At 41.7% G+C, this 12668-nt stretch overlaps 1 protein-coding gene across 5 annotated transcripts in view; it reads left to right on the top strand.

Annotated features, from left to right (window-relative positions):
• The window catches only part of BBX (BBX high mobility group box domain containing), a 180288-nt gene that overhangs the window by 104418 nt on the left and 63202 nt on the right, over positions 1–12668 (top strand). For all 5 annotated transcript variants that reach the window (XM_074972945.1, XM_074972938.1, XM_074972927.1 and 2 more), the window contains exons 6-7: positions 3140–3338; positions 9256–9323. In XM_074972945.1, the coding sequence (XP_074829046.1) occupies positions 3140–3338; positions 9256–9323 (267 nt within the window). The remainder of the gene's footprint in view (positions 1–3139; positions 3339–9255; positions 9324–12668) is intronic.

The following is a 12668-nucleotide window of genomic DNA, read 5'->3' as shown; positions in this document are numbered from 1 at the left end:
ACATTAAAGTGCACTGTGAAGCAATACAATATATATATGCTCCTTGATGTTACAGCCTCAAACTTTATTCAAAGAAGTTATTTTCCTATGTGTATTTTACATGTTGTTCTGTGTTCATCTCCTGTTTTTTACTGAAGGATCGTGGCAAGATATTTGGAGTGTACGTCATGTGTGGGTAGAACCTGAGCTGAGTGGCATCATTATCACCATTCAAATCCAACTTTCTGTTTTGCCAGGGTTTGCCAGAGGGAACTGAAGATCTGATATTGTTAATTGTTTTTATTTAAAAACAAAAACACTAGGAGGGAAAAGGCCTCTTGGAAAAAGTTTGATGCTTTCTTTCCATATCACAATGGAGATTTTTGTAAATGCAAGTCTTTTGCCTTGCAGTGCACCTTTAAACACGTTGGCAGTGTGTTCATTATGCAGGGCACATTACTCTGAACCTCCCATGCTTCACATTACGATGGTAAAAAATCGTCTTCTGAAAGTGATGTTTTAAAAAAAAAATCAACTAACGAATTTTGATAATGGGTAGGGCTGTCACAAGATTAATAAAATTAATCATGATTAATTGCACTGTTAATAATAGAATACCAATTTAAATTTATTATAAATATTTTGGATGTTTTTCTACATTTTCAAATATATTAATTTTAATTACAATGCAGAATACGAAGTGTAACATGCTCACTTTGTATTATTATTTTTATTACAAATATTTGCACTGTAAAAAAAGATAAACAATCTACAAGTCGAAGCATGAAGGGTCATATAATGGTTTAGCATATCTGGCACATAAATACTTTGCAATGCTGGCTACAACAGTGCCATGCAAATGCCTGTTCTCACTTTCAGGTGACTTAAATAAGAAGCTGGCAGTATTATCTCCTGTAAATGTAAACAAACTTGTTTGTCTTAACGGCAAAGAGTCCTGTGGCACCTTATAGACTAACAGACGCATTGGAGCATAAGCTTTCGTGGGTAAATACCCACTTCGTCAGATGCATTTAGCGGAAATTTCCAGAGGCAGGTAGGCAAAGCGGTCGGTTGGTATAGGGTGGTGTTAACGTGACCTTCACTTATTTGCACCGTGGTGTCTAGGAAGTGGACTTCCCGTGTAGATTGGTCCAGGCTGAGATTGATGGTGGTGTCTGAAGCTGTTGAAATCGTGGTGGAATTCTTCCAGAGTTTCCTTCCCATGGGTCCAGATGATGAGGATGTCATCAATGTAGCGTAGGTAGAGAAGGGGCATGAGTGGACAAGAGCTGAGGAAGCGTTGTTCCAGGTCAACCATAAAAATGTTGGCATACCGTGGGGCCATGCGGGTGCCCATAGCGGTGCCACTGGTCTGGAGGTATATACTGTCACCAAATTTGAAATAATTGTGCGTGAGGATAAAGTCACAGAGCTCAGCAACCAGTTGTGCTGTGGCATCATCAGGGATACTATTCCTGATAGCTTGTATTCCATCTGTGTGTGGGATGTTTGTGTAGAGAGCCTCTACATCCATGGTGGCTAGGATGGTGTTTTCTGGAAGATCACCAATGCATTGTAGTTTTCTCAGGAAATCAGTGGTGTCACGAAGATAGCTGGGAGTGCTGGTGGCATAGGGTCTGAGTAGAGAGTCCACATATCTGGACAGTCCTTCAGTGAGAGTGCCAATGCCCAAGATGATGGGGCATCCAGGATTTCTGGGTTTGTGGATCTTGGGTAGTAGATAGAATAGCCCTACACCGAAAACCCACCGACTGCTATGCCTACCTGCCTCTGGAAATTTCCACTACATGCATCCGACGAAGTGGGTATTCACCCACGAAAGCTTATGTCTGTTAGTCTATAAGGTGCCACAGGACTCTTTGCCGCTTTTACAGATCCAGACTAACACGGCTACCCCTCTAATACTTGTTTGTCTTAGCGATTAGTGAACAAAAAGTAGGACTGAGTCGACTAGTAGGCTCTAAAGTTTGACATTGTTTTTTGTTTCTGAGTGCAGTTATGTAAAAAAATAATTCTACATTTGTAAGTTGCAATTTCATAAAAAAAGAGCACTACAGTACTCGTATGATGTGAATTGAAAATTCTTTCTTTTATTCGTTTTTACATACAAATATTTGTAATAAAAAATAATAAAAGTGAGCACTGTACACTTTCTATTCTGTGTGGTAATTGAATGAATATATATGAAAATGTAGAAAAACATCCAAAAATATTCATAATAAATTTAAATTGGTTTTTCTATTATTATTTAACAGTACGATTAAAACTGTGATGAATCGCCAATAATTTTTTTAATCAAGTTCATTTGTTTTCAGTTAATTGCTTGAGTTAACTGCAATTAATTGACAGCCCTAATAATAAGACCAAAAAGTAGTTTTAATATTAAAAACATTATTGTCAGATGTTATGGACTGAATAAAGCATCTTCTAATCCAGACTCCATTAGAGCCAGAATTTTCTTCAGGCTACATAGACTGGTTAGCCTCTCCTGCCATCGGGTGCCAGGAATGTTCCCAAACAATTTGGACGCATGCTTTGTGTGTTCAATGCCATAGAAAGTTTTCAAACCGCCACAGTGCTTTCTAATGCTAAAGATCGCTATGCATGGTGCTAAATTCTGATTATGAGCTCGGAGCAAAGTATCAGATGCACTGTCACAGAAAATGAGACAGTATCTGTAAGTAACAGTTTATTTTCTCACAGATATACCTGGCTTTGAAAAGAATATAACTAAAATATTGTAAAAGACAAAGTTGTCGTCTTCCCCTGCCCTCCAATCCCCAAAAAGTGTATGCGGAGCAAGGAGCCATGAAATCTTGTCACACTTATCTCCAAAGTGGTTTATTTTCCAGCTACTGATAACCAGTAAGGATGGGGAAAACTCTGCTATTTTTAAATCCTGCTGTTTAATAACTTCATCTTGTTAGGTTTGGCTTGGTGGTCAGACTGAACTCAAAGCACAGGTTTAGAGATGTGACTAAGACCTTTGATGAAACTCCACAGTTAAGAGTATAAAAGACTATATGCTGAATTGAACACTCTAGCGAATGGGGTGCTCTCCCATTGTCCTGTAAATATCATATTGCCATGTCTGATTTGAATATTTTCCTTACCACTTATTTTTTCCTTTCCTATCTAGTACAAAGATGCATTTATGAAGGCAAATCCTGGCTACAAGTGGTGCCCTACAACAAACAAACCTGTGAAAACCCAGTCATCCACTGTTACAAACAGGAAAAAGCTATGGGCCTTCCCGCCAGAATCTGCAAAAGATTTACCAAGTCCCAAGAAAGTGGCAAAGACTGAAGAAATGCCTCAGCTGAACTTTGGAATGGCAGGTGAGCTTTATGTCCTTGTTTCCTGTGAGTATTGTCGCTGTCACTGATGACATTAAGAGAGTCTATCCTGAAAGACAATAAGACTAGCTTTCTCCATTCTAAGCCTATTATAATTCCATGTTCTCCATTCCATGTTACAATTATAGACCCTAATTCAGGTAAGCGCCTCTATTTAGGACCACACTGAAGCCTGTGTTCAGGTGCTATGTATAGAGATGGACTTAAGCGAGGAGATGGACTTTGAATAGAGATGGACTTAAGCACAAGCTCTATCATAAATCAGGGCCAGAGATCTGACATCTAAAAGTGGGGCAGGCTTTGGTCTGGATCCAAATTTTGCAGGTCTAGACCACCATCAGTTAATTAGAACTAGATCTTTTCACTATAAATCAAAAAATTATACTATTGATTGTATGCATTTTCTTTCTGTAATTTCATGTGGCACCATGCTATGTTTATCAATCTCACGTACACAGAAATGATACACTGGTAACTACTAAAAAAAAACTTGGAGTTTTTAATAAGCAGAGTGGTCGGAACTTTCAGGATCAGGTCTTTTATTAGTACAGGCGCTAATGTGCTTGAGTATTGGCAACTTCAAAACCTAAAACTGGCACAAACTGGATTTAGTGGGGACAAAATAAGCTCTTTTTTTCCCCTCCCTCACTTGTTTTTAAAGACAACATTTACACAGGATGTTACAAAAACTTTCAAACTTGTTTAGACTGTGCTGTGTGTGTGACAGAAAAGACAAGCTCTCTGCCCTGGAGAGCTTACAGACAAAGGGGTAGGGGAAATTTGTGTGTGGGATGGGATTGAAAGGATAAAAAGCTTGTATCCATTTTTGCCCAACCCAATGGTATGAAAGTTCCCATAATGAAATTGCTCCTCAGCATGAAGGAAGTGTGAAATGTAGTTCAAAATGAAGTTTGTCATGCTTCAAAGTTACATAATTTGTGATGCTTGTTATTTGGGAGCCCAGCATCAGATACTGTAAATCCCTTCGTTCCATTCTGCTTTTAACATCAGAAGAATAACATTAACCATCTTTAAATGGTCTTGAGATTACGTGATCAGCAGCTCGCATGGCTTATTCCTCCTGAGTGAAACCACCTCCCCTCTGTACACAATAAACCCCTACAGTGTCCTTTAGTATAAACAGAGCTGTAAGCAACCCAGAAAAATTAAGGCTAGGAATTTAAAATAAAGCTAGTCAATCTCTGCAGATGGAGTTAAAATTGGGCAACAAAACAATCAATAGACTTCTGGCAAGATCTGATACATGGAATGAAAAGGATCCACCATCTTCCCTAGAGTAAACAACAGTCATCTATAAGCAGTAATAGGAAGGCTTTTCAAATCCCAGTCCTAATGCTGCAATTAATTATGCCCATGCTTACCTCTGCTCATGTGAGCAGGCTACTTGTGTGAATAAAGATAAGAATAGATTTGTTTAGTAGAAATGAATGAAGTAAATATATCCAAAACAACACAGTTGGGTGACTGGGTGACAGGGGAATCTGACTAGTGCATTAATGCTCCCAGATGTGCTGAGTTCGAGTTCCAGGCCAGTGCCTTAGCCACCAGACCTCCCTCCTTTTGTAAAGAGCACAGTGTTTTTATGTTGTCTAGGAATAGTGTACTTCAGTCTGTGGGTCACAGATTAAGTTGGTAGGGTTTCTGCTCCTGCCGTGTCACAGTTGCACCCCACTAGTGAAAAGCAGATGTTCCACCGGTACAAAAGTAGTCTGTGAAAGTACTACGTGCTCACAATGGAGAAGTTCATCACTGAATCATGAAAGGCCTCAGTGTTGCTATACCAACTGGAAAACCTTGTGTCAACTCTGTACCAGTTGAGCCTTGCTCAATTCCTCTTTCTCCAATCTTACAAAAACTCATTCATGTCTGATTGCTGCCCCCATGATTGCCAGCTTTGAAATCCATATGGATTACTGCTAGGAAACCAGACAGTAGCTGAACATACGAAGAAGTGAAAAGCAAAGGACAGTTATTCTTTAAACCACTGGTACTCCATTAATAACATGCATCTTCAAGACACGTTGCATCTCTAGAACTAGGAAAATGCGTGGTGTAAAGACATCCCACACTGCCAATTTCATTTGACATGTTTATGTTTTCTTTGCTTTTATGTGCAATAATATTAGGAAAACAAATATAGAGGGGAAAATCCTTGTTGCCTTTTACAAGTTGTCCCATTGGAGTTATTAAGAGTTACCAATGCAAGTATGGTACAAAATTTGTTGTGGTTTTTAAGAAGGTACTCTCTATACAAGAAACATCCTTTTTTCCCCCAATATTGTTGACCAATTATTAAGTCAGGTATATATCTGACACTGACATTAGGCTTCTATATATCCAATGTCACTAGCAGTGTCTTTTTTATTTATATATTTATTTATTTATTCTTAAAGCAAAATAGAAATTGTAATGGAGTGTTACTAAAAGATGTCTGACCTGGGGTACCTTATAGGTAGGGCGCTAACAAATTCCTGGTCCATTTTGGTCAATTTCACGGTCATAAGATTTTAAAAATAATAAATTTCATTATTTCATTTATTTAGGAGTTGGGGGGGGTCACAAGGTTATGGGGGGGCAGCGTGCTGCTACCCTTATTTCTGCGCTGCTGCTGGTGACAGCACTGCCTTCAGAGCTGGGCAGCTGGAGAGTGGCGGCTGCTAGCCAGGAGCCCAGCTCTGCAGGCAGAGCCGCCGTCAGCAGCAGCGCAGAAGTAAGAATGGCATGGCATGATATTTTCACCCTAACTTCTGCGCTGCTGCCTGCAGAACTTGGCCCTCAGTCAGCAGCGGCCACTGTCCGGCCGCCCAGCTCTGAAGGCAGCATGGAAGTAAGGATTACAATACCGTGACCCGCCCCTAAAATAAGCTTGTAACCCCAGTACAACTCCATTTTGGGTCAGGACCCCCAGTTTGAGAAACGCTGGTCTACCCCCGTGAAATCTAGTCTTTTGTGTGCTTTTACCCTATACTATATAGATTTCACAGGAGGGAGACCAGATTTCACAGTCCATGACGTGTTTTTCATGGCCATGAATTTGGTAGGGCCCTACTTGTATAAGGCATAAGGCAAAGCTTAATTGCGTTCAGTAGGCAGACATTCTGTACGATGTCTCGCTTGCATGGACATTTCTTGCAGTGTTCCGTCTCATTATAATCCAGTAGTAGTAGCTATAGTTAAGGTCACAAATCAACCTCCATTATACTATTAACATTTTAATAATCTTTTCTGAATAAAGCTGATAATGAGAGAGAGATCTCTTTATTATTGTTGAATACCTGTAAATAATTTTAAAATAGCATTTACCATATTAAACTATTTATCTTTCTTAATTTGTTCTTAGAGCCCTCAGTAACACTTAAGCACAAGAGGGTATCAACATAATGCAGTGTGTTATCACACAAATCTTATTTGTCCCTTTTATTATTTTATCTTGCAATCTGAAACCTTGGTAGCAGCATTTTTGTCCTCATCAAGAGCAGATATCCAACCTCCAGCTCTCTGTTTCAGCTGCAGCACGAGTAGTCTTTAGTTGCTTGAGCACCAAATTAAACTTTCACTTTCCACTAAGCTGTCATTTTTTCTCCTTTTGATTTTTATTTTTAAATACATGGTTTCAATGTCTGTTGCAACTACAGTAGCACTTTAAAATAAAACCCTTAATCTTACCCTATAATTAAGAAGGTGCTCATTTAAAAGGAAGAGAAACAAGACCTTCTTCTGGAAAAGAAAATGCTTGGAAATAGGAAAAGGGTTTGGACCAGGCTATCGCGCACATAGTTATTCTGTATTTGAAGGATGCCGTTCCCCCTCCACCCGCTGAATTGCCCCATTCCTTTGCTTTGACGTCTCCCAACTGGAAGGACAAGAACTGCCTCTGTCAGTGCAGTTGGAATGCTCTTCTGGTGAGGAGAGCTTTCGGAACTGGATAGCTTGGCCTGGCAAGACAATACTTCTGTCATGTGCCTGATTTCCCCTTCCCTCCCCTCCCTACCTTCTACCCCGAGAGTTTTTTCTGTCCACTGTTTCTTACAAATCCCACACCAAGCCAATGTATTTCCTCTTTGAGGATTATTTTATCTTTCTTCTCAAGGCTAATACGACTTTAAACCCAAATTTAAGCCCCATTAAGCTTTTTTTTTTCCCCATGTGAAATGAAATGGGAAACTGAAAAAAGGCTCCTCGCATTGCTCCTTGTGGTAAGGCAGAAAATTAATTCTACACCAACCTGGTGCCTGGAGTGAGTCACTCTGGCATCAGGCAGTGTTCTTCAGTCATTGGGAGTCAGCTTGTCCTTCTTCACCCGCCGACTCCATGGGTGACCTGGGGCAAATTGCTTAGCTTCTCTGAGTCTCTGTTTTACTCATCTGTAAATGCAGTATAAAAATACTTAACCCTGTGAATGTAGCCGTTAAAGTTTAGAGAGGAAAAATGGTTTGTGATTAAGACAATGGACAGGAATTTAGGAGATGTGGGCTCGATTCCGAGCTCTGCCACAGACAGCTTATGTGATCTTGGGAAAGTCACTTAATCTCTCTGTGCCTCAGGATATGTCTACAGTGCATTGTACCCCAAGGTCTGTGGGACCTGGGCTTGTGGAATTGGTGTTTTCAAGCCGTTGCTTGAGCATCCATGCTGCATTGTAGATGTGGGATTAAAATTGCTAGACCCAGGACTCTCAGCCATGCTAATGCATCCCTACTGCGCTATGCAGACCTTCTGACTTGGGTCTGTAACTTGACCTCTGTCCACACTGCAGAATGTCGGGGCTTAAACCTAATACATAGCAGGACTCGGGCTCTGGCTCACCCCGCTAGAACGGTCCTAGGACCCAGGTCTTGAGTGCTTGCTGACCTGAGTCAAACTGATTTTGATTTGTGTGTGAATGGAAGAGGGGCTTGGCCTCAAACCTGAATCAGAGTCCGGGCTGAGTGTAAATGTACCTCATCTGCAAAATGAGGATAATTATTTTCTTTCTCTCCCACTTGATCTGTCTTGTGAGTTCTCTAGGCCACAAATTGTCTTACTATGTGTTTGTACAGCACCTAGTATAACAGGGCCCTGATCTTCAATGGAGCCCCTCGGCACTACTCTAATATCAATCAGTAGTAGTAATAGTACGAAAAGGCTAGTGTTGTGAGATCCCTGAAAAAGGCACCAGGTGAGTACATGGTGCCACTGTTCATTGCAATGTCAATTTATTGACATTTTTAAGATTTATTTATTTATTTTATTTAAGATTACTTTAACTCTACCTAATATTGTATTGGCTGGGTGACATGTGGACAGTTTGCCCAACCAAATGCCTGTGCTGTACTGGTGCTATGGATAAATAGAGGGCTACATTCTCCAGAGCTGTCAGCCTGGCATGCTTGAACACTAAATTCAGCTCTAGTTTAAAAATAAGTAAAAAAGCAAACATGCTTCCCTTTTGTTAAAAGGAAGCTTCATCTCTGATGCGGTCCCTCCTCTTTCCTTGTTCTGTAGCTGAGGGAGGGTTACTCCCCCATTCTGAGCTTCCATTTCCATTGTAAATATTTGTGATATTAGCGCTGTTCTGCATATGTTTGGTATGAGATCATCACACTTGCCGTTTTAAAGATATCCATCACTGTAGTGCTTGGAACCTGTGGCAGTAAAATTGTAATTCCCCACAAAGGGGAGTTAAGCACACAAATCCAATCAAATCCCTCAAACAGCTTTGAATGTCTATCCCAGAGGGTATGTAGAAATGGTTATTTGTGATTCTCTTGGGCTGGCTTTGTGGCATCTTGCTTTGGAGCATCTGTGACAAGTAGCCTTTTGAGGTTTTTCAGTGCACACAGTAAGTTCTTTCAGCTTGCAGATGAATCACCTTAATATTTCTTTTACTCTTGAACAGATCCTACGCAGATGGGAGGCCTGAGTATGCTGCTTTTAGCAGGGGAACATGCCCTGACTGCACAAGAGGTAAGTAACTATTTCTCCTCCCTTGTCCCCAACGAATCAGTTAGCAGGAGTGCTTAAGAGAAATATTTATAGGTATTATTATATTAAAGTACTATACATCTTAGCCAACATTTGATGGCACCCATGTTTGAGCAGCATGGCTTGACTCTCCTCAAACCATTGAACACCCTTTAGGCCTAATTTTGATGCATCTTCTGTACTGTGGCAATATAATTCCACTGACTGACTGCAGTGATATGAGACCTCTTATATCTCCCCATTAAGATATTGTTGTTGTCAAAAACAGAAGTACTGGAATGTAATGATTCTGTTAGACCATGGATTGCAAGCCCTTCAGGGAAGGGACCATCTTGGCCTGTCTGTTTGTATAGTGCCTGGCACAACTCAGCACCTTTCCTGACCTGGGCCTTTGAGAGCTACAGCAATGTAAATATTTAATAATAATAATACAATTACATTGGTCATATGTAAATTTTGATCTTGAAAGGGCTGCAAGTGCTAGCATACGTTCAAGGTATTATAGTCTGTTCCTGTTAATTAGGGCTCTGTGTTATGCACAGCAGGTATAAATGCTTTGTAGTTATTTCACTGTAATACAAACGTTTTGCACTTACGTAGGACTTCAGTAAATAAAAAATGTTTTCCATTTCTCTACAGGTTTCAGGAGATTGGTTGTTATTTAGGGTACATTTGAGGGCCCAAATCGTGCATTTGGTGGCTCAAATAGGCCCAACATGGGTATTATTATAATGAGTATTGTATATCATGAGTGAGATTTTTGATGCCCAGATTTGAACATTTGGACCTGTGGCATAAATTCCTATTCCAAAATGTATATAAACTTATGTTTGGCCACGGAACAGAGAAAATATTTTTAACCGAACGCTGAAAATAGTAACAATACAGATATGGTTTGTATAGATGCAAAAATTAGAAAATATTTGAAATTTATTACTCCTTGACATATCTGCCAGGATTCAAGTTAAGGATAGGACAAGTCTGTTTAGGGAGTGGAACTCCTTGAGCTGTTTTAGATATTAGCACTCTGAGGTACTGTTGTAGAGAAAACACCTGCCAAACTTTGTTTGGAATTAGGGTATTCTGTAAGTGAAAAGAGAAAGTGCTGTTTGGTTACTTTGTGCTAAAGTGTAAATGTCTCGTAAGTGTAGAGCCTATAAATGTGGCCGTTTGGATTTGGGACTTACAACCATTTTTACTGGGGCGGATGTGAGGGGGAAGATTTTTTTTAAAGATGGGGCCTGGTTTTTAAGCACCCACAATTCCTACTGACATTAAATGGGAGCAGGCGTGCTGTTTCACTAAAAGGACCCAAAGAACTTTGCTCTCCACTTTGGATATGAAGCGTTTTGCTGTTTATATGAAAATTGTCTCCACTAGGATGATCTCCAAGGTGTTACATGTGAAATGCTCCTATGAGCACTGCAGGGTCCATCAGTGATCTGGGCTGATAGGAATACTTATGTTGGTTTCAGGACAGAAATAGCCCTCTTTTGGATTTTTTGTGCTTCACATAAGGATTTGTGTGGGTTGCAAACCACACTTGTATCAGACACAGCATTTCTGAAAAGTAGGAAGCAGTGTGGCTAATAAAATATATTTTTGCCTCCGGGCATCTCTGCCCCAAAATCCTTCTATCCCAGAACTGGTCAAAATGAGGGCCAGAACATGCACAAAATATATTCCAACCTTGGAAGACCAAATGGCTCATGCACATGCAGCCATAGAGGAAGATCCAGTAAGGAGATGGATATGCCTGTATGTGCGTAGCCACACATAAAATACTGTAGGTCTTCTAAAGGTAAAGTCATAAAGCAAACATTGAAGCAATTTAAGAACATTAAGTGGACACTCGCTGAAGTACACATAGCACAAATTCAGGTTGGCAACTTGTGAAAGGAGCAGTCTGTCTCCTGTAAAACCAGAACACAAGGTATCCATGTACATCACAGTAGGGAAACCAAAAAAATCTAGAGATTCTCCTCTTTCCATGAGGGCCCTAAGAAATGTAGAGGAAAAGTTCTTGTTACTTCTCAGAAATGCACACTGAGCTCAGTGGGTAAAGTGGTCTGTTAACCATTGCCAACCACTGCTGTGGGCCAGAGTCTGCCCTGTGCTTCTGTTGGATACCGGCTTACTTCAGGTGCCGTCCTTCTGAAAGCAGTAAGGTGCATTTGGAGAGAGGTGCTACTCAACAAGAGTGAGGGTGTCAGAATTTGGCCCCAGGGGAGAGGCAACCACATTTAATGACACTTTCCAATAGCAAACATTACACACTTCCATATTCTGATTGCTTCGAGGATCATGTGGTTAAATGTGTGACAGCCAGAAAAACTGAGTGGCTGAGATTTTGAAAAGTGTTTAAGGGAGTTTGGTGCCCAGCAGATCTGAGATCTTTAGATCCACAACCCTTCTCTCTATCATTTTGAGCTGAGAAAGTAACTGGTAGGAGTAGAAGGCTATTATCTACATGGGAGTGCCTCTAGAAGGAGATGGTGAGATGCACATTGCCAATGAGTAAGGCTGTAAGTTTTTGTGACAGAAGTCACAGATTCTGTGACTCTCCGTGACTTCTGCAGCGGCCGGGCTCGGGCAGCTCAGACAGCCCTTGTGCCAGGCGCACTGGCCGCTTCTGTGGCAGTCTCAGGCCACCACCCCCCATCACCAGCAGCAGAGTTTGGGTGTGGGAGGATGCTAGGGGTTGGGGTATGGGACAGAATGAGGTGGGCTCTGGGCGGCGCTTACCTGGGGCGCTCCCTGTAAGCAGTGACATCCCCCTCACTCAGCTGCTAGGCAGAGGCTAGGCAGCTCTGCACACTGCCTCCACCCAGAGCACTGGCTTCGCAGCTCCCATTGGCCGGGAACTGCAGCCAATAGGAGCTGTGGGGGCGGTGCCTGCAGGTGGAGGCAGCGCACAGAGCTGCCCGGACATACCTCCGCCTAGCAGCTGAGCGAGGGGGATGTCGCTGCTTCCAGGGAGCCCCCCCAGGTAAGTGCCGCCCAGAGGCAGCCTCACCCTATCCTGTGCCCCAACCCCCTGCATCCTCTCACGCCCAAACTCTGCTGCTGCTGCGGGGGGAGGCCCGGACCCAAGTAGGGAGCCTGCTGCCCTTCTCCCTCCCTGTTGCTGTCTCCCCTCCCACTCAGGCTCCTCTTCTCCCTCTCCCCCATAAGCTCCTGTCCCTGTCAGGAAAGAGAGTCTTCTTGCTTTCGGTTCTGTTGCCAGGCGCCTGGGCGACCCACAGCAGCCAGGAAGATCAATTGTAGAGGAAGTCCTGCTAAGTCATTACAGTCCAGAGATGCACTTACAAGACTGTTGTGACAGTT

The sequence above is a fragment of the Natator depressus genome, chromosome 1 (genome assembly GCF_965152275.1).
Source record: "Natator depressus isolate rNatDep1 chromosome 1, rNatDep2.hap1, whole genome shotgun sequence".
NCBI classification, from domain to species: Eukaryota; Metazoa; Chordata; order Testudines; family Cheloniidae; genus Natator; species Natator depressus.
Note: the sequence above shows the minus strand (reverse complement) of the source record. Positions and strands in the feature narration are given on the sequence as shown.